At 55.3% G+C, this 20,463-nt stretch overlaps 2 protein-coding genes across 2 annotated transcripts in view; one reads left to right on the top strand and one right to left on the bottom strand.

The window, feature by feature from the left end:
- Col4a2 (collagen, type IV, alpha 2) overlaps window positions 1-2,583 on the top strand; it is a 142,854-nt gene extending 140,271 nt beyond the window's left edge. The window contains exons 47-48 of the mRNA XM_013022861.1: window positions 421-707; window positions 1,625-2,583. Coding sequence (XP_012878315.1) covers window positions 421-707; window positions 1,625-1,882 — 545 coding nt within the window. The 3' untranslated portion in view covers window positions 1,883-2,583. The remainder of the gene's footprint in view (window positions 1-420; window positions 708-1,624) is intronic.
- A 1,849-nt stretch (window positions 2,584-4,432) lies between these two features.
- Window positions 4,433-20,457, bottom strand: Rab20 (RAB20, member RAS oncogene family). The gene is made up of 2 exons (XM_013022735.1): window positions 20,237-20,457; window positions 4,433-5,178 (listed from the first exon to the last, which is right to left on the bottom strand). Exons 1-2 carry the CDS (start codon window positions 20,406-20,408, stop codon window positions 4,643-4,645), a joined length of 708 nt encoding a protein of 235 aa, XP_012878189.1. The 5' UTR covers window positions 20,409-20,457; the 3' UTR covers window positions 4,433-4,642.
- Between the last annotated feature and the right edge of the window lie 6 nt (window positions 20,458-20,463).

Genomic DNA, 20,463 nt, shown 5'->3' with positions numbered 1-20,463 from the left:
CACAGCCCCCTAGTGACCTGGCTCGACCCAGTGGCATACATGAGCAAGAAGAGCTGGAAGAGCTGGAAGAGCCGGCCTCCTCCCAAATGCCCAACCAGCACTAGCGACACCTAGTTGTAAGCCTGGCATTTGGATTGTGAGTTCAAGGCCAGCCTCCTCTCCATTGCTGGACCTAGTCTCAAAAAAAAAAAAAAAAACCCCTACGAAGTAAAATAGCAATAATGATGAAATCACTTAGTGACTGATGGAACAGAAGGAATCGGAGAGTCTTTGCTTAGTCCCTGCTAGGAGGCCCTGGGGGGGAGTGCAGGGGAGGGAGGCAGAGAGGAGGGAGGGAAGGGCATCGAGGTGGCAGCACCTGCCAGGGTGGGAAGGGCGGGAGCTGGGGCCCCACCTCACACACACACCCTGCCCCCCCAGGGCTGGCTGGCTCCTGCCTGGCACGCTTCAGCACCATGCCCTTCCTGTACTGCAACCCGGGCGACGTGTGCTACTATGCCAGCCGCAACGACAAGTCCTACTGGCTGTCCACCACCGCCCCACTGCCCATGATGCCCGTGGCCGAGGACGAGATCCAGCCCTACATCAGCCGCTGCTCCGTGTGCGAGGCACCGGCAGTGGCCATTGCTGTCCACAGCCAAGACGTCTCCATACCCCACTGCCCCGCCGGCTGGCGCAGCCTGTGGATCGGCTACTCCTTCCTCATGGTATGTGGTGCTCTCCCCTGTCCCCTTTCTAGAAGAGCCTGGGACCCGCTGGAAGTCTAGTTCCTCCCTCCAGCTGTACCCAAGATGGGCACAGCGAGAACAGAACCCGGGTCAGAACAATCAGACAGGCAGACTGCTGATGTGCACCAGGCACAGGTCATAGTGCAGGGTGAGGACTGGAACGCAGCTTGGATGTTGTGAGTTGTGTGCAAAGAATGGAGCTTCCCTCACCTGGAAAGGAGCGTTCATTCATTGCCACCACACCTGTGCTGGAGTGTAACGCAGGTCACAGGGCCTCCTTGTTTTCACACAGCAGTGAAGCTCTCTGTGGTTTAGCAGAAGGCTGATAGAGAGTTTGGTCTAAAGTCCTAAGAATCTTACAGTCTAGAGTACACTGAGTGGCTAGGTGGTCTCAAATGGCTACTCAGGAGGCTGAGATCTGAGAGCTGTGGTTCTAAGCATCTTGGGCAGGAAAGTCCATGACTCTCATCTCCAGTTAGCCACCAAAAAGCCAGAAGTGGAACTGTGGCTCAAGTGGTAGAGAGCTACTACCCTTGAATGAAAAGTCAAGCTCGAGTGTGAGGCCCTGAGTTCAAGCCCCAGTACCAACACACACACACACACACACACACACACACACACAGCGCACTTGGTATTGGCAAGGCATGTAACACGGCTCAGATCACTCCCAGGGTGGCTGTGTGTGCACCTGAGGGGGAGGGCCTGCATTGGACCACACTAGACCGTCCTCACCTCGGGTTCCACCCTGGCCCTATCCCAGGAGCCTGACAGCTCCTTGGCAGTGACCCTGGCCACAGGTAGCTTCGTTTATCCCAGAAGCCAGTGACAGCAGGTCAGCGGCTCACTGGGCATTTCCGCCCAGGCCCCTGACCAGCTCTGTCTTCCGCCCTGTACAGCACACAGCCGCTGGGGATGAGGGCGGCGGCCAATCGCTGGTGTCGCCGGGCAGCTGTCTGGAGGACTTCCGCGCCACGCCCTTCATCGAGTGTAACGGGGCCCGAGGGACCTGCCACTACTTCGCCAACAAGTACAGCTTCTGGCTGACCACCATCCCCGAGCAGAGCTTCCAGAGCTCACCCTCGGCCGACACGCTGAAGGCCGGCCTCATCCGCACGCACATCAGCCGCTGCCAGGTGTGCATGAAGAACCTGTGAGGCCCCGGGCAGCAGCGGCCACGCCGGAGGCTACTTGGTGCTTATTCTTAACTTATTACCTCAGATGCTTTCCCCACACTATCTCAGTATTGCCTTCAAAAACCAAAGGACCACAGCACTGCCCTGACCCCCGTCGGCTCCTTGGTCAGCAAGTGGGCCCTGGTCAGTCAGGACCTGCCCCTGACACTGCAGATACCCGGCACAGCCCATGCATTTCCCCCACTCCTCATACTAAACCACAGAGCTAGCACTGTAGCCGCCAGTAACAGTCCCTGCCTATCAGTGCCTTCCGGGACGAGGCACTCTCCGTGACAGCAGAAGAGAGCGTGTGGCCAAGGAGGGCCGAGGCCAGGCCGCCCGCTCCCCGCCACCTGTCCCCCACCATAAGCATGGTGCTATTTTTCAGGCCACGTGGAAGGCCTTGGTGTTTTACATGCGGGAGTGAGCTCTCAGGCCCCCGCACCAGAACTGTCAGGCTTGTCATGTTGAGACACTGACAGCCATCTACATCCTCCATATGCCCTTGGGGACCGTGGGGCTGGCCTTTCTGGCCACTGCCGGCTTGATGTCCCCAGCCTGCATCCTCCTGGATGAACACGGGCCCCAGCCCTCCCCCTCTGCCCTGCCCAAGCTGTCTGTCCTCGCCCAACTGTCCCGTGTAACAACATAAATAAAAGTGATGCTGAGCGTTTCTAACCTGGGTGCTGCTGCTCTGGTTTCCTCACATTCCCGTGAGGACTCCGCCCACTCGGCCGGGAAGCAGGCCCCGGGCTCTCCCAAATCCCCAGCTCCCCCGTGCGTGCACGGCCAGATCTGCGTGCTGTCTCTCAGGGCCTGTGGCTGTGTACCAGTCAGAGCGTGGGGAACGGTGGGGCCCTTCCAAGGTCGTCTTCCAAACCAGTGCCAGGTGCAGCCCTAGCGCGACTTCGCTGCACTGGAGCCAACCCAACCCTGTGCAGTGCAATAGTGCTCCGCCTGAAGCCTCGAGACCATGGAGAATGGGAGGTGGGGAAGGGGTGTGTCCACTGGACAGGGCAGCCCTGGACAGAGGGAAGGCAAGAAGGAGGAAAAGCCAGCTCTAAGGCTGCTCAAAAGGTGGCTGTACCTGCAGGCCATTTACACATGAGTCCCACAGGAGGGACCATGACAGAGCCTCAGGCTGCCCAAAAATCACAGAAATGTTTGGGTTTGAGGGAGGAGGGGGTTGCCAGTATTTGGTCTAGAACTCAGGGCCTGGGCACTATCCTTAGTTTCTTTGCTCAAGGCTGGTGCTCTACCACTTGAGCCACAACTCCACTTCTGGCTTTTTGGTGGTTAATTGGAATAAGAGTCTCTCAGATGCTTCTGTCTGGGCTGGCTTTGACCCATGATCCTCAGATCTTAGCCTCCTGAGGAACTAGGATTACACCGGCACCTGGAGAGGGAGGGAGTTTGGTTGGTTCCGGGAGCTGGTAGGAGCTGATTCTCAGCCAGCTAAGCACACGTGCCCGGTTAAGCATTGGCAAGCACCTTGGGGGTGTGTCTCATCATCAGGACATTCACACAAAAGGGGGCAGGCAGCCTCCTCCCACTGTCACCCCAAAGCTGGGCTCAGCTCCCTCCTGCCTCACTGCCCTGGAAGGGCTGTGACACCCCCAGTACCTTCGGGGAGGCACACCACACTAGGCCCCTCCACCCTGTACACACACGCCTTGCTGCGGCTTTCCTGGATGGGAGCTGCTTTAGAATGGGGGAGGGTACCACCCCTGTGCCCAGCACAGGCATCAGAGCCTCCATGCCCAGGGGAAGTGGGTCCTGGAAGTAGAGGCTGTGCCCACTGGGGGGAGGGGGTCACTGCAGCTCAATGTACTGAAGGTGTGTGTGACCATGCACATGCCATCCCCAGCCCCCAGCTACACAAAGGCTGGACCTCCCAGGCACCTCCCACTGTTCCTCAAGAGAGGAAGGGAAATTAAAAGCCAAAGCTTCGGCAGGGAAACCTGCTTTAAAGTGAATGGGGTGGGGGACCGTGCTTGCTGGTGGGACCACTTCAGAGCAGCACCACCCGGCGGGCGTAGACCCTGTCCTCAGCCTCAGCTGCAGGTCTCTCTCTTCACCTGCCATCCACCACTGTGTCCTCTTTGTTAAATAAGATTTCCCCAAAGATGGTAAGTCTGCCTGTTCAAAATGAGGCGGCTAGTCCCCTCAACCTAGCCCCAAGCCCCAACCCCTCCACCCTCCAAAGCCCCAGCCTCCCGGAGTGCCTGAGGACCAACCCCATACTTGGCACCAACAAGGATTGGGGTTCGAAGCCAGCCTGACCAGAAAAGACCATGAATGGCAGAGCATGAGAGCTGAGTATGCTAGCTGAGCATGCGTAGGGCCGAATTTGAAGCCCAGTATATATTAAAAAAAAAAAAAAAAACAGGCTCACAGCCAGCATCCTGGTGACCCCGCTCTTCTCCAGCAAGGAGTCCCTGGAGTTCAAATAAAACCTTCACACCAAAGCTCTTCTCAAAACCCATTTTTATAACATGGAGCCCACCCTATCCAGCCAATATAAAAAAGAGCCATTCTTGATTTTTTTAATAAATTAAATGTGAGGAATCATTATTAAAATGCATCAAAATACAAATCCCAAATGGGAGGAGCTCTGTGACTCACAGTGTAGAGAAACATCTGAGGAGAGCAGCAGGCACTTGTGCTATACAACGTGGCAGCCGCTGAGGGCAGACCCCCGCCTCACCCGGGCCCGGCGCGGCCCGGCGCGGCCCGCCTGCCTCAGGCGCAGCACCCCGACCTGGGCAGCGCGTCGGGCTTGCTGCTGGTCAGGTCCACAGTCTGTGGCGGCCCTGCGGCCCGCTGCTGGAGGATCCGGGGCACCACCATGTCGAACACACTCTCAAACAGGAAGTCCACGTTGTAGCCGGTTTTGGCACTGGTCTCGAAGCACATCTGCTCGGCTGCTGGCGCGTCCTTCTCGTCCAGCATCTTGTACTTCAGGATCTTCTTATAAAGGGCCACGGCATCCTCCAGCCGTGCCTGCTTCGGCTGCCTGGGGGATGCACCAGGCCTGGTGCTGGCCGCCCTGGGCAGTGGCTGGTCCTTCTCCCTGCTGGCCACCACCCTCTCCTCCACCAGGTCCACCTTGTTCCCCACGATGGCAAACAGGCAGTCTTTGCTGGCCGTGTCGGTCAGGCCCAGGAACCGGTCCTCCAGCTCCACCAGGCTCTGGCGATGGTTCACGTCGTAGGTGAGGATGACGGCGGCCGCACCCCGGCAGTACATGGAGCCCAGGCCGTGGAACTGCTCCCGCCCTGCAAGGAGAGGAGGAGACGTCTCAGTGGCCATTTACCTCAGCACACACCCCCCCCACACACAAGCCCAGCCGCCCGCACGGATAGACTCCAACCCCTCTGTGGTAGGGAGGACAGCGACACCCTTGCTGTCTCAATCAGAAAAGGGGGCAACTCGCTGGGCCCCACATCCGTAGCCTCTGTGCAGACTGGCCAGGGAGCCCACTCCACCAGAGACTGTGTGTGTGTGTGTGTGTGTGTGTGAGAGAGAGAGAGAGAGAGAGAGAGAGAGAACCTCTGTTCAGAGTGACCCAGATGGGAAGGAGTCTCTCCAATCAAACCCCTCAGTGTAGGGCGACAGGGCAGATGAACACCCGCTGCCTGGGTTCACTTGGGCTGCCCTCAGGCTGGCTCACTGTCTGATGAGGGAGGTGTGTGGAAAGCCGGAACCCCGGGGCCGTGCACAGGCAGCGTCTCCTCTCATGGAGCCATCCACACCATCACCCGAGTGAGAGTGCTCACCCGCCTGCTCGCCAGTCCAGCGACCCTGCAGTGGACACCACCACAGCGCCACAGCTGCTGCCACAGGACTGGATCTCAGTGTCATAGTGACCGTGCAACACGCATCAATGAGCCTTGACACCGGTCCTCAGTGCCCCCGGCTGCCTGAGCCTGTGCCTGCATGCATTTAGACCCAGTGACTGAGCAAGGGCCACCAGCCACACTGTGCTGAGGGACACCGTGAGCCTCTGCAGCACAGACTGCCACCAGCACGTGTCATCCACGCAGAACGCTGTGTCCCTCATCCATCTCTCACTGCCACGGTTCTGAGGCAGACACCAAGCCTGGGCCCAGTGCTACCTCATCCGCAGTCCTGAAAGGGCCACGTCCTGACAAAGGGCACCAACCCCTAGCCGGGTGGCCCTGCATGGTCCTAAGTAGGCTGGTGGTCTCTGGCAGAGGGGTGTGCGGGGATGCAGGCACGTCTGGGAAAGCTCTCACAGTTAGCAGCCCCGGGCCCACTTTTCCAACCAAGCCCAGGAAACTCCCTCAGCAACGTGAGGCAGGATGCAGCCGAGCCAGGCCAGAGAACAGCAGGTCTAAAGGCTGACATGGGTCCTGCCTGGGTCCAGGGGCTGCCCCCCCTGCTCAGGAAGGCAAGCCACGTGGATCTGGAGCCCTGGGACCAGTTCTTGGCCAGGTAAGCAAGCATCCGCTGCCTGTTAAGTGACACAGGACTCAGGAGCGTCATTCCCTGGCGGGTGGCCACCCTCCCAGAGCGCAAGATAATGAATGGCCAAGAACCTCTAAATCACAGGACCACACAGAGCCAGATAAGCCACGTTCAGAGAAACAAAGGTCACATGCTTTCTGTCACATGCAAAATCTAGACCTTAATGATAATAAAAATGTCATGAGTCTGAGAGGGAGACAGTTGGGGAACTTGCAGAAAGGGGGGGGAAGGGAAGGGGGACCTAGGCGACTTGTGGGCAGGGACGGGAGGGGGAGCCAGGGCGAGGGAAGGAAGGGGATGCTGTCCAGAAAGAACTGTGCTCATCACCTGACCTGGGAAATGGCAGCCCCTCTCTACAGCACCTTGATAATGACAATAAAATTCTATTTTTAAAGCTCAAGTGGTAGAACACCAGCCTTGAGTGAAAAGGCCCTGCGTTCAAGCCTCAATACTTGTACCACAAAAAAAAAAGTAAATACCAAACTAAATGGACACAAAAATATGAAACCACAAGCAGTAGTTTGCAAAAGAAAAGAAATGGTTCTCCACACCCTAGGACTTGCACAGGCACACGAATAACCACCCAGAGCTAGAGCTGCAGCAGCACAAAATGTGATCAGCTCCAGCAGGAATTTCACGGGAAAGTACCGTCAGGGACCAGGGCGGGGCTTCCCCTGACCCTGAAGGAATGTTCTTTCCCCTCTCTGTTACGTAGTTCACTGGGACAAAGGGAGAAGTGTGCTAATGCCTACGCCTAGAATAGCTTTCTGTTCCAGATAAAAATGTCTGACTGATGCGCTGGGCGTGGTAGTACCAGCCTGTAATCTCAGCACTCCGGAAGGTGTGCTGAGAGTTCCGACTAGCCTGAGCCACACAGTGGGACCCTATGATAAAAAAAAAAAATTCTTAAGTCAGATTTTTTTTTTAAAAAAAAGACTAAAACAAACCAAAAATAATACATTAACAGCAACTCAAAGAAGCAGGAAATGGAGACCCCAAATACCAGCCAGAGCAGCTGGCACAGCTGTTAGCTTCCATGCAAACAAGTCAACCAGCTAGCCCAGAAAAGAACTGACAGGGACTGGGAGAGTAGCTCAGTGGTAGAGTGCTTGCCTAGCATGCGTGAAGCCCTGGGTTCAATTCCTCAGCGCCATATATACGGAAAAAGCCAGAAGTGGCACTGTGACTCAAGTGGTAGAGCACTAGCCTTGAGCAAAAGAAGCTCTGGGACAGTGCTCAGGCCCTGAGTTCAAGCCCCAGGACTGGCAAAAAAAAAATTGACAAGTCTGTACTCTTTGTGCTTGGAACTCTCCAATCCTGACATTGAGGTCATCTGCAATTTTAGGGTGCTCATGGGCAGTCCAGGCTGCTACAATGTGGGCGGTGCCCAGAGCAAGACAGATGGCCACGGAACGCCGGCGTGGGGCTAGTGGAACAGCGTGACGGACAGCGAAAATGCTGCAGAGCCACAGACCTGCCATCCAATCCACAGCATTTGCATCAGACCTCCCATGTTCCACACTCCTCAAAGGTTCCCGGGCAGGTGTGCCGTGCGCCACCCTCCATCCCTCAGCTGGCCGCCGGCTCCTGGACGGCTGGACCTGACTGCTCATGAGTCCAATGTGGCAGCGTGCCAGCCATCGCTGCCTTCTGGCTGTTCACCTGACACCCGTGCCACAGCCCAGCTTCTGGACTCTGTGCTCCCCATGCTCCCCGTGCTCCCCTCCCTGAGCTACCCAGGATCCAACTCACCATGCCAAGCTCCAGGCTGGCCCAGAACCCGGGCAAAAGAAAAAAGCCCCAAGCTGGCCTCAGCCCAGCGGAGTGGCCGCCCTCATGAGCTGCTGTGTGCCACTTGGGAGGGCTGAGTATGGGGACTTCAGAAGCACATGGGGATGGGATCTGTGCCGGTGCTGCCCTCAACGGAGGTGTGGGTGATTATCCCCGGTGGGGAGGGAACCAGAACCCAGACCACCATCGGGACCCAGCAAAAGTACCACACAAAGCCCACCGTGAGGTGCATGGGGGACAGAAGGGGAGCAGGGCGGTCCACGGGGCAGGTGCACCTGGCCTACCAAGGCCTGGCTTCAGATCCCGGAGCCCCAAACACCATCACCCCCCCGCCACTGTGCTGGGTGAAGTTCAGCCTGGGAACCAGATGTTCACCACAGATGGGGGCGCGACAGAAACACAGCAGATCTGCAGCCTCCCCAAAGCTTAGCACAAGGGCCTTCCTCTCCCCCAGAGCCCCAGAGGGAGCGGCAGGGGTGGGCTGCCGGCACGCAGGAGGAGTGGAGCCCAGACAGAGGGACTCAGGCTGGGCCTCCTCATTCACGCTCCGCCCCATGGGAGAGAGGCCATATGGCAGGCGCCCCGGAGACCAGGAGTGCGCAGAGCACCTGCTTCCAAAGTCCGCACTGAGCTCCATCCTGGGGAGTGACCGCTGCCCCAGGCAGGGACAACTGGGTGCTCCCCTTAAGAGCCTCTCTGGGGATGGGGCAAAAGTCACTGGCTGTCAGCATCACGGATGGCCCTGGGGTTCAGGTGTGGCTCACCTGTGGACCTGTGCCTTGGGTGGAGTGCCTAGAAGTGTGCTCTAACCATGGCGGCGAGAGGCATTTTCTAAGGCACGGATGCCCGGTCTGGACCCCAGGGAGGGGAAGCTGAGCCAAGGCGCCAATGAAGGGGTGGTGTGCCAGGCTGTTGCAGGGCTGGAGTGCAGCTGACGGCAAAGCGCCGCCTGGTGCCCTGCAGGCTCCAGCTCCTTTCCAGCATCACAGAAAAAGAATGCAATTTTAAACACAAGCAGGCAGTTCCAGGAGCGCCAGAGCCGATGCATGCTGTTTCCGTTCTGCAGAAAGCAAGACTTCTGAGGAAAGCCGGACGCAGAGCCCAGGAGCACAAAGCCAAGCAGGAGCCACACGCCAGCGTGAAGGGTTGGAAATGCGGCTGCGAGCCCCTGGACTGCGGGGAAGGCGGGCATCTGCAGGGAATGGGAGGTAGGAGGGCGGCTTGTTCCCCAGGGCTAGGGAGGGCGGACCTGTGGGCCTTGGCTTCAGCCTGTTCCCTGCTAGCAGATGAGAGAACAAATGCCTACCGTGCATAGCTGGCGAGGCTGTGGGACTTGGTGACGGGAGCCTGGCGAGCATAGCGGAAGCCATGCTCTGAGGCCTCCAGCCCCAGCGGGCCAGACGCAAATCAAGGCTTTCTTCCCCTGGTGACCGCAGGTTGTGTAGGATCAGACAGACCATGAGTTCTTCCCAGCCACCCCTCACCCCTCCCTCCCACCCTCCCTCCGCAGACAGGCAAGGAAGCCAGCGGTGTGCCCCTCCCTGCGCCGCACAAAGCAGAAGGAAGCTGGGACGCCCCTTTGCTTGGATGACCAAACCCACACACCACCATCCCCCCCCCCATGCCCAAGACAGAAACTGTGTACTTCCTGAGCACAAGCCACAGACCACAACGCACCCCGTGACCCGGAACCTGACAGCTCCCAGCCTCCAACCTGACCCGAGGCTGCTCGTGAACCCATGACCCTCTCATCTGACTCAGCCAGCGAAAAACCATCCCCAAAGAGGCTCTGCATCTCCGAAACACAAGGCGTCTGAAGAGCCTTCCGGGGAACGCCAGCGAGTTATCTGGAGACAGACACCCCTGGCTGCACCCGGGGAGGCCACTGCCCGGCTGGCAGCAGGGTGGGCAGAGGATGACACCCCACAGGGGACAGCCAGCCACAACGCAGTGCAGGGGACAGAGCCAGGGGTTTGTTTTAGTTATTTCTTTTCTTTCTTTTTTAGGTCCCAGACTGGAACTCAAACTTAGTACCTGCGGCTTTCACTCACTGGCTAGCATTCTAGCAACGGATTCACCCCTCCAACTCCAAGCAGGGGGGCTTATTTTGGAAATGACATTGTGCAAAGTGTGTGTGTTAATGTTGATGACCAGTCACACCCTTCCCAGACCCAGTGATATTCCAAGCCTTGTGCACGCTCAGAAATTCCCACTCACACCAGGCCTGAGGATCTCAAAGGACTCAGGTCCTGAAAGGAACTGGCAGACTTTCAATGGCCAAGAACATAGGACACAGACGCCCAAGCCACTGCCACAGGACACAGATGCCCAGGCCACACACACAGGACAGCAGGTGCAGAGAGAAGCCAACTGTAATAGTGCCCCCCTGGAAGACAGGGCAGGAAAATAAAAACAGATTAGAAAAGAGCATGTCTGCACTCCAGCCACTAAAGGAAATAACAGATAGCTAAACAAATTCAAAGGACAGGGACACAGAAGTCATCCGGGACACAGCTCGTGCCACAGGCCTGCAGCCCACAGCCTCAGAGACAGGACACAGCAAGGGCCAGGACCAGTGTCTACTCCAGGCCTGCCCAGCCCGGGGGGGAGGGGGGGGTCTCTCTACTGCCCCTGCTGGGTCACCGGCCACCATGAAAGAAAACTGCACAAAAACTCCGCGTCTGAGCAGTAGCCAGCAGCGGCCAAGTATTCATTCACAGCTGAGAATATAAAAGAGATAGATAGAAATGAATTTCTCTGCCTGCAGAAGGAAGAAGGCTTCAAGACAAAGTAACCAATGAGCCGGGGAAGAAGAAGGAATTAGGTAAGGCTTTTAAAATAAGCTAGTTCCGGACATTCTGTAATCTTAGTTGCATGAAGTTACTGTTGGTTCTATCTTGTTCCGAGAAGACTGTGGTCCCCAAGGGCAGTGCCGCACTCCAGCATGCTGGTCCTGGGGTACACAGCTCACCATGTTAATCTCTATCCAGCCCAGTTAATTGCTCTCCAAGTACCGCTCCACCCGAAGCAATCAGGAAATAGTTAACTACAATCATCCATACCCAATCTGTTTAAAAAACAAAACAAAACACCAGGCACCAGGCAGACACGCCTGTAATCCTAACTACTCAGGAGGCTGAGATCTGAGGATTAAGGTTCAAAGCCAGCCCTGGCAGGCAAGCCTGTGAGACTCCAATAAACCACCAGAAAACTGGAAGTGGCGCCGTGCCTAAAGTGGCAGAGATCTAGCCTTGAGCTGAAAAGCTCAGGGACAGCGCCCAGGCCCAGAGTTCAAGCCCCACGACCAATAATAACAACAACAACAACAAAAACACACAAACATTTTTTTACTTTTTGAAATATAGGATTCCAAATTATTTCGAACTAATGGAATAGCACTCCACAGGGGAGAGACAGAGTATTCCAGGAAAAATGATCCCTCTTCACATTGAAAGTCTTGTGTTTTCATTCTCATCCTTGAGGGTGATTTCCACTGTACACATAGGAAACACACCATGTGAACCACTCAAATGATAAAGTGTACAACTTGATCCCACGGGGGAGGGAGGGGGAAGGTCGACTAGGGTTCCTCCCCCAGGACCCCCCATCCCCATCTGCTCCCCCAGGGTCTCTCCACAGAAGGATCCTGCCCCAGGGTCTTCTCACCCCCCACCTCCACTTGTTACACAATAATGATTCAGTTTAATTCTCAAATTAGTGCAATCTTTTCAGGCATGAATCTACTTACAAAATGCAACAATAAAACCAAATAACTCAAAGAGATGGTTCTCAACAGCCTACTATTAAGAGAAAGGAGGTAAATCGCAAGAAATACACTTACATAACTGACTTAGCTTTCAAAACAAAAACACCTCACAACCCAGCGTGGTAAGCCAATCCCCTTTCACTTCAATATGTACTGTTTATCTGGTGATAATTTCCAAATGAGATTGCCAAATAAAAGTCACTCTTTTGCTAAAGTCTCTACTTACTAAGGCAGCAAACAGATTTCCATTTTAAACAAGTGTTGACTTGTTCCAAAGTCAGGACTGACCTACAAATTCACTATAAAACCTGGGCACCTTCCTTCTATAATTTTATATAATTCAGAAGTTTTACATAAAGCGTAGTATCATTTTCATAAGCTAAATGTGATAAACTGAATTTGTACACATTACCCAGTTAGGAGTGATTTATAATGCAAAAGCTTGAGATGTCGTCTAGGAAAGCGTTGGTGTGGTAAGGCCCCCACTACCACTGACACCTTCGCTGGACAGGTGAGGAAAGCTTTTTCTTTTCCTTCTCTGTAACACAAAGTCTGCTGGAAAATACATGGCAGGGAACAAGTGTTCTCATGCCAATTCTGTCCTAAGAGAAGGCGGAACACTCACAGGAAATGGGACTGTGCAGATGTTTCTGGTATCTGTCTCTTGCTTAATGGACTGGACATGTTCTAACCTCGAAAGGCACTTCAGCCACCCACAGATATCAGTAAGTGTGCGCATGCCATCTGGGCCAGAGGGGGTGTGCATATCTGAAATTCTACCACTCAGAGGCTGAGGCAGAAGGATCATCAGTTTGAGGTCAGCCTGGGTCACACAGCATGGCCCTGTAGAGAATGTATTCAGAAGCATGGGAGGACAGACGCTAGTATGGGGGAGAAGAGGAAGGGGAAAGGGGAACTATCTGCACATATCTAGATGTAACTGCTAACTTGACAATGCAGAAGCCTGTCAGTCACTCATAACTGGGTATTGTGTAAGAATTCAGTCTGTCGCATTTGGCTCTAACAATGCTCTGCTTTATATAAAAGAAGTTAAACTTTTGAATTATTATATAAACTTATAAATAAATTCACCAGAACAGAACATGGGTGCCTAGGCTGGGGCTGGGACAGGAAGCGAGCGTTGAGGACAGCAGGGTTTCTATCTGCGATGGCCACACAAGATGAATGTTAATGTGTGTGCCTCACACATGGCACAGGGGCTCACGCCTGTAATTTTAGCTGTTTAGAAGGCTGTGATCTGAGGATCATCGTTCAAAGCCAGCCTGGGCAGAAAAGTCTGTGAAATTCTTTTTTTGTTTGTTTTGGGTCTGGTTTTGTGGCCTGAACTCTGGGCCTGGGCGCTGTCCCTCAGGCTTCAGCTCAAGGCTAGCGCTCTACCACTTGAGCCACAGCGCCACTTCCGGCTTTTTTCTTTTTGCTTATGTGGTACTGAGGAACCAAACCCAGGGCCTCATGCATGCAAGGCAAGCATTCTACCACTGAGCCACCTTCCCAGCCCCGTCTGTGAAATTCTTAAATCCAATAAGCTACCAAAAAGCTGGAAGTGGAGCTGGGGCTCAAGTGGTAGAATGCTAACCTTGAGCATAAAAGTTCAGGGACAGTGTCCAGGCCCTGAGTTCAAGCCCTAGGACTGGCGCACACACCAAATCACCATGTAGGAATCCAACACCTGGTACAAACAGGAGAGGAGCACAGTGGGGTGAGCTTCCCCCTGCCCACCCTGCTCTCAGCAGCAGCCATCCTCCTCAGGGCTGGGTCCAGCCCCAGCAGGTCTCTGGCACCCGCCATGGGAATTATGTGGTGACCTGAGAAAACTGTAGACACTCACCAGACTTGGCCGGCCTGGATTCTACAAGTGCTGCACACAGCCCTCACTTGGAGACCAGGAGGCTCTGAGCAGCTTTGACTCCACTAGGAGCCACTCCACTCCCTCTACTGATGAGCAGCCAGGTGGAAGAGCAGCCAGGGCGGGGGCTGCACCATGGCTGGCCAGAGCTCATCAGATGTGAAATTCGTTAGGTTTGGTATATGCTTTGCAATCTCGGAAGAAAATATGCATGGCTGCATAAACAGGGGGTCCGGGCTGATACCTAGGATGCCGCCCAGAACTCTAACAGCCCCGTGCCACGAAGGCGACTGGGGCTTGGCTCCTTGGCACAACATCTTGGTTGTGAAGTGCTGCTGCTCTCCAGCAAGCCGGATGTGCACCAACGAGCTGCAGCCACACTCGGAGTGCGTGAGCTCCATCCGTCCTGAGCACCAGACTCCCGGCCACTGTGCTCTGGCTACCTCAGCCCTGAATTAACCAGATCCCATCTGCATCACCAGGAACTCGCCTGGGAGTTTGAGTGCCAGGCAGGGTGTCAACACACACATGCACATACACACACACACACACACACACATTCGTTTCATTCACAAATCTTATGACTTATGGCAGAAACCCAAAAGCATCTGCTGTCCGTGGTCTATAGAAGTCCAGGGTGAGGCCAGGGCTCAAGCCAGCGGTGTGATGGTAACAACTGCCAAGCGAGAAGGGTGATAGAAAGCCGGGCACCAGTGGCTCATGCCAGTCATCTTGGCTCCTCGGGAGGCTGAGATCTGAGGATCCTGGTTCAAAGCCAGCCCAGGCAGGAAAGGCTGTGAGACTCTTATCTCCAATAAACCACCAGAAAACCGGAAATGGAGCTGTGGCTCTAAGTGGTAGAGCACTAGCCTTGAGTAAAAAGAGGTCGGGAACAGCACCCAGGCCCCAAGTTCAAACCTCACGACTTGTCAGAACACTGCCCCCCAGCTTTCTTGAGGCCTCATTGAAAACTAAAAGTTGTGCATATTCAGGTGTACATATGCTGGTGCATGTGTGTCCTTGTGAAACGACCCTGGTATCAAACAAACGGCCGCCTCTCCCCTCAGTGACTCTCACCAGTGCTCTCATAGTAAATTCCAGGCACGTAAACAGTGTACTGATGCCAGTCACCAAGACATGCCCCAGAACCTTCCAGCCTGCCTGCCTGCAACCTGCTACCTGGCATCAATAATATCTCCCTGGTCCTGTGACCCCGCCCACCCTGGCCAGGGGTCCACCGTCCCTGACCCCACCCAGCAGGGGTTGTCCATGGCCCCGCCCACCTGGACAGGGGTCAACTGTTTCTACTGGAGCAGCTTCCTTAGATCCCACGTGCATGAGGTCGCACAGGCGTGCCTTCCTGCGCTTAGCGTTCTTAACGTCCTGAAGTTCCACACACACGTTGTCACAAATAACATGATTCTCTTCTTGTGACTGGCCTCAGACCCCCACCCTCCTCCCAGGCCTGGTCTGCCATAGTGCAGCTCACTGACTGAAACGAGGTCTTGAGAGCTCTTTGTGCAGATGCTATGGAGCCAGGATCCACCAGTGCCTGCTTCCCCAGTGGCTGGGGTTACAGATACGAGCCACAGAAACAGCCCTTTTCTTGCTGGAGTCCTGGTGAGCCCCCAGATCTCACCTGAGCGTGGGGATCACAGCAGCTGGTGGCGACCACCTGGTCCTGGCCCACCTGGGTGTCCACAGGCCACATGCTCTGAACTCTGGGCTCCTTCTCCAGGGTGGGGTGTGTGAGCCAGCCACCCATGTGAGTGGGGCTGCAGGCCTCTGCCCCCAGCCACATCAGACCCCTCCACTCCACTCACTGAGTTGGGCTACTCTGCAGCCTAGGTGAGCTCTAGGCAAGGACAGGTGCTAGGAGCCCATCCAGCACACAGCAGAAGCTAGCACTGTGGATGAGGGTCTGTCCAGCTGAGGCCTGGCCCCTCTGGGGTCATTTCCAAGGGGGAGGTGCGGAGGGGGGGGCGATGGTAGCTTTCCAGGACTGGGGCCTGACGCTGGATGGCACGCATGTGTGGTAGGCAGGGGCCAGGACTGCCCCCCCCCATCCTGCTCACTACACGAGGACATCACTTCCAGGAAGGACACAGTGACCAGTGGCCAGCGGTCAGCCCCCAGGGCGGCCTGCCCAGCTCTCAGCTCCCCTCTGCCACAATCTGCTTTGTGTGACTCCCCCGGGCCAGCCGGGCTCCCCGCCAGCCCTGGGAGGATTAAAGGAGAAAAGCGCGCAGATGCTGGGAAGTGCTCCTGTGGCAGTATTCAGCCTCTTGGGCTGAAAGTCACGGAACCCAGATGAGCCGTGGATGAATGTGAAACGGCAGGAGAGTCCGGTGCCCCGGCCACTGTGTGGTCACCTCCCCGTGGCCACCTTGGGACCTGGCACAGAACGGACCTTATCTTTATGACAAGGGACAGAACGAACCTTTAGGGAACACAGAGCCTCCTCCGACTCATTCATCCTGACCAGTGAGGACAACAGGAACAACTGTTCTGGAAGCTTCCAGAAACGGGGACCTTGATGCTGGTCAGCCAGGCTGGGACTATGGTGCATGACTTTCGTCCCCTGCCCCCAGTCCCTCTGTAAGCACAGGTCGTTCTTGTCTGTGCCCTGTTCTTCCCCCACCACACGTGTGTCGTGCGATAATAGGAAACAGGAAATAGGAATAGGAAAGCTTAAGACATGAAATGCAAAAAGTCGTTTATTAGCCAGCCTGGCTGGAATGTCTCAATCTTTTGATCCACGGTTTTGTTTGTTTGTTTTTGAATACTGAACAATACAAAGCAGAACAGATAACACCAGAATTCATCTGTGGACATGATGTGGCAGAAACAGCATTGCTGAAAGAGCAGTATTGCATATTTGCTTATTTAAGTCCACTCATGCCATGAGTTCTTTTAAGAAAAAGCCCCTCCTTGGAGATACCTTTAGAGTTTTAACACAATTCCAACAATTACAAAGTCATTAAACACTGGGCCAAAAAAAATGTAACAAGTGCATCCCTAGTTTTCAAAAATAAAAATTTTAAAAAACAGCAGGACACTGGTGGCTCATATGCCTGTCATCCTAGCGACGCAGGAGGCTGAGATCTGAGGATCGCAGTTCAAAGCCAGTTGGGGCAGAAAAGTCCCCATGAGACTCTTATCTACAATTAACCACTAAAAACTGGAAGTGGCACTGTGATTCAAAGTGGTAAAGCACTATACTTGAGCAGAGTTCCAGGGACAGTGGCCAGGTCCTGAGTTCAAACCCTACAACAGAGCCCCTTCCTCCCCCCAAAAAGCAAACACAATGCAAAATCCCACTAATCCATGGATTTTATTTCTGTATTTATTTTGGCAGTGTGAGGGATTGAACTCACCTGCCAGCAAGAGCTCTACCACCTGAGCCACACCTCCAGTCTTCCTGCTTTGTGTTTCAGGGGCTATTAACATATCTCCACTGTCTGTGGGTCAAACTGGTTTTCACTGGGCCCTACCTGATCCCAAGCAGCAGAGTTCTCCACCAGCAGGCTTGATTCCTCAGTGCACACAAATGCTGCCACTGCTCCCACAAGCCCTCCCTCTCTTCCCATCCCCACTCCTTGACCTCTGTACTCATCCCAGAAGGCTCCTCCGGCAGACCCTGGTCCTTGTGACATGCTGGCTGGGGTCGTAACAGTCCAGCACCTCGGGCTCAGAGGTGATGGTTTACTCAGCAAAGGCTCAGCTTACACTTCCTTGTCCTGCTTCCTTGTCCCAGTGTTGTTTGGGAAATCTGCCAAAGGGGACACACTGCCCTCCAACCATGCTGAGACAGGTGCAACAGTCAAACCCCCACCCCATTTTTTTTGGGGGGAAGCAGAACTGAAGTGTGAACTTAAGGTTTCACACTTGGGAGACAAGTGCTCTACCACTTGAGCCACACCCCCAGTACTGTGTGTATTTTTCAGTTGGACCTCCTGAAAGAGGCAGCTTGGACCAAGTCCCTCCTACCAGCATCTCCTTCCTAGCTGGGACCACAGGCACGCATCACTACACCCAGTTTACTGCCTGAGATGGGGTCGTGGATACATTCTGGCTTGGGACGGCCTCAGACCATAAGCCTCGTGTATTCTACCTCCCAAAATGCTGGGATTACAGGTTTGGGCTGCAGGATATGGCAGCATCTTTTTGTAAGCGAGGAAAGGGCAAGGACAGGTGGCTACAAGGTCAGAGACCCCAGTAACTCTGTGAACTCTGGGAGGTTTTATGGCATGGGGAGACGAAGAAAGTAACCAAGAGGGAAAAAACCACTCATCCCACGTCACACACAGGAGTGCCCTCCAGCACGAGCTCAGGTCAGGGGGTCGGTGAGAAAAGATTCCTTTAGCCGCCCAGCTCTAAGGATAGATGGAAGGGGAAGGAAACAGGAAACACAGAAGGTTCTCTAAGCCAGAGAAGGCGAAGGAAAGAAAACCTGCTGGCAGGAGACCCACTTGAGGCTACGGAAGGAATCTGGGGTTACCCAAGAACTTGGGGACCCAGCAAACCCTGGCCCCGCCAGTCAGGGAGTCATGGGGAAGTGGGACATCGCATGGACAAGGTCCTAAGTCCCCTGTGGGGAAGACAAACCCTGACCTGTGATGGGGGAGGGAAGCTTGGTGGAACCCCACACTCAGGACATGCAGATCCATGACCAGTGGAACCCCACGTCCCCTAGACACATGGACCTCATGCCCCAGAGGTGCAGACCCCATCATCAGTGGGCTGCCATGGCAGCTACTGCACAGGTCTGGGCGTGGGTCTCTCACAGCGGTCCCCAATTGTCCCCTCCTAAGCCACAGAGAGCAGCAAAGCCCCACCAAGCATGCCCTGAGGCTCTGCTCCTGGAGGCCCGGACTAGCGGCTATGACCATCCCATTCCCACTGCCTGCATTTTTCACCTACCACACGCCCAAGAGAGGCAGCTGAAAGGAGCAAAGATCTCGGAAAAGACCTCTCCTCACTGTGGCCCAGGGTGGAGGGCAGAGCTGGAGAAAAGTGAGGACCTTGGAGTTTCACCCCAGCGACGCGGTTTCCAGGAGAGAACACAGAATCCAGCACAGCACTGTTGAGCACCTCTACTTTTGAGGTAGGGTCCTGATTCCTGGGCCCAGGCCGGTGCAGAACCCCCATCCTTCTGCCTCTGGCTCTGTGGCTGGGATTACAGGCAGGCTCGCCAGGTCTGGCTACTAATCCCATTTAACATGGAAAATTCATTCCTGTATTGGGCAGGCTGGTGCACCCAGGACAGCAACCTGGGATTTCTGGACCAGACCTTTAGATGTGTCACTTAGTAGAATGCAGACACAAAACTCCGAACTGCAAGGTTGTAAAAGTACAAACACACACATCGTCACTGAAAAGGCATGGAAGTTTCCTGTTCCTTCGCTTGCTTGAGGTATCTTACCCTTTGCCCTTTATTCTGTAGCTAAACTGAAAATGGACTAAGATCTTTACGTTATGGTTTTGGAAAAGCATAAACACTACACACACACACCAATAATTCACTGCCTATCTTTAAAATGTCTGTACATGGGCTGGGAAGGTGGCTCAGTGGTAGAGCCCTTGCCTTGCATGCCTGAGACCCTGGGTTCGATTCCTCAGCACCATATAAGCAAAAAGATAAAAGCTGGAAGTGGCACTGTGGCTCAAGTGGTAGAGCGCTAGCCTTGAGCTGAAGAGCTGAGGGACAGCGCCCAGGCCCAGAGTTCAGTCTCCACAACCGGACCAAAATAAATAAATAAAAATAAAATGCCTGTACATACATGCAGCCTGGCTCCAGGCATGCAATCCCAGCCACTTAGGAGGCTAACATGGGAGGATCCTGGGATGAAGCCCGTGCAGACAGGAAAGTCCAAGTCTGTGAGACTCTTAGCTACCCAGCTGTGGCCCCAGTGGTGGAGCGCTGGCCTTGAACACAGAAGCAGGGGCAGCGCCCAGGCCCTGAGTTCAAACCCCAGGACCTGTACCCAACACCAGAGTCCTTGCAGGAAAAGCTCCCAGGCCCTTGGTGTGTGCTCAACTAAAGCTCGGGACAGAAGAGAAGACGGTGGCTATCTCCCAGTGTCCCGACTACACCCAGCAGAGCCGGGACGTGCAGTGCCTCGGTTTCCCCTTCCAAATAAAAACAAAGCTAACCAAGCTAACTGCGGTGGCTCAGAGACCGTTCTCCGGGGTGTTTACGCTAAAGCCACACAGAGCCGTCGGGGTTCCCGCACCAGCTGGGGCCCCGGCCCGGCCTCCCAGGCGACCCGCCCCGGCTCCCGGGCTCCCAGCTGGCCCGCAGGGGAGGCGAAGGGCGCCGGGGACGGGCAGAGGTGACACCTGCCGCCCCCAAGGTCGGCCCCGAGGTCGAGGTGGGGCCCCCGGGGATCGGGTCCCCGGGGTCGGAGCCCGGGCTCACCTGCAGTGTCCCAGAGCGAGAGGTGGAGCGAACGCCAGGCCTTCAGGTAGAAGGCGCCGCCCACCGTGCTGACCGCGTCCGGGAAGCGCCGCTCCATGTACCGCTGCAACAGCGACGTCTTGCCCACGTTCACGTCCCCGAGCAGCACGATCTTCCCGTCGGGCTTCCGCATCGCCCCGCCGGGGCCCCGACCGCGCCCGACCCGGGGCCGCCGAACCCGGACTCGG

The sequence above is a fragment of the Dipodomys ordii genome, unplaced genomic scaffold (genome assembly GCF_000151885.1).
Source record: "Dipodomys ordii isolate 6190 unplaced genomic scaffold, Dord_2.0 Scaffold64, whole genome shotgun sequence".
Taxonomy (NCBI): Eukaryota; Metazoa; Chordata; class Mammalia; order Rodentia; family Heteromyidae; genus Dipodomys; species Dipodomys ordii.
Note: the sequence above shows the minus strand (reverse complement) of the source record. Positions and strands in the feature narration are given on the sequence as shown.

What these genes read in the sequence shown, in the direction of transcription:
- Rab20 (XM_013022735.1), bottom strand. Translation starts at nt 20,408, where the DNA reads ATGCGGAAGCCCGACGGGAAGATCGTGCTGCTCGGGGACGTGAACGTG. An exon ending in CTCGCTCTGGGACACTGCAG is followed by an intron (nt 5,179 to 20,236) that starts GTGAGCCCGGGC and finishes CTCTCCTTGCAG; the next exon opens with GGCGGGAGCAGTTCCACGGC.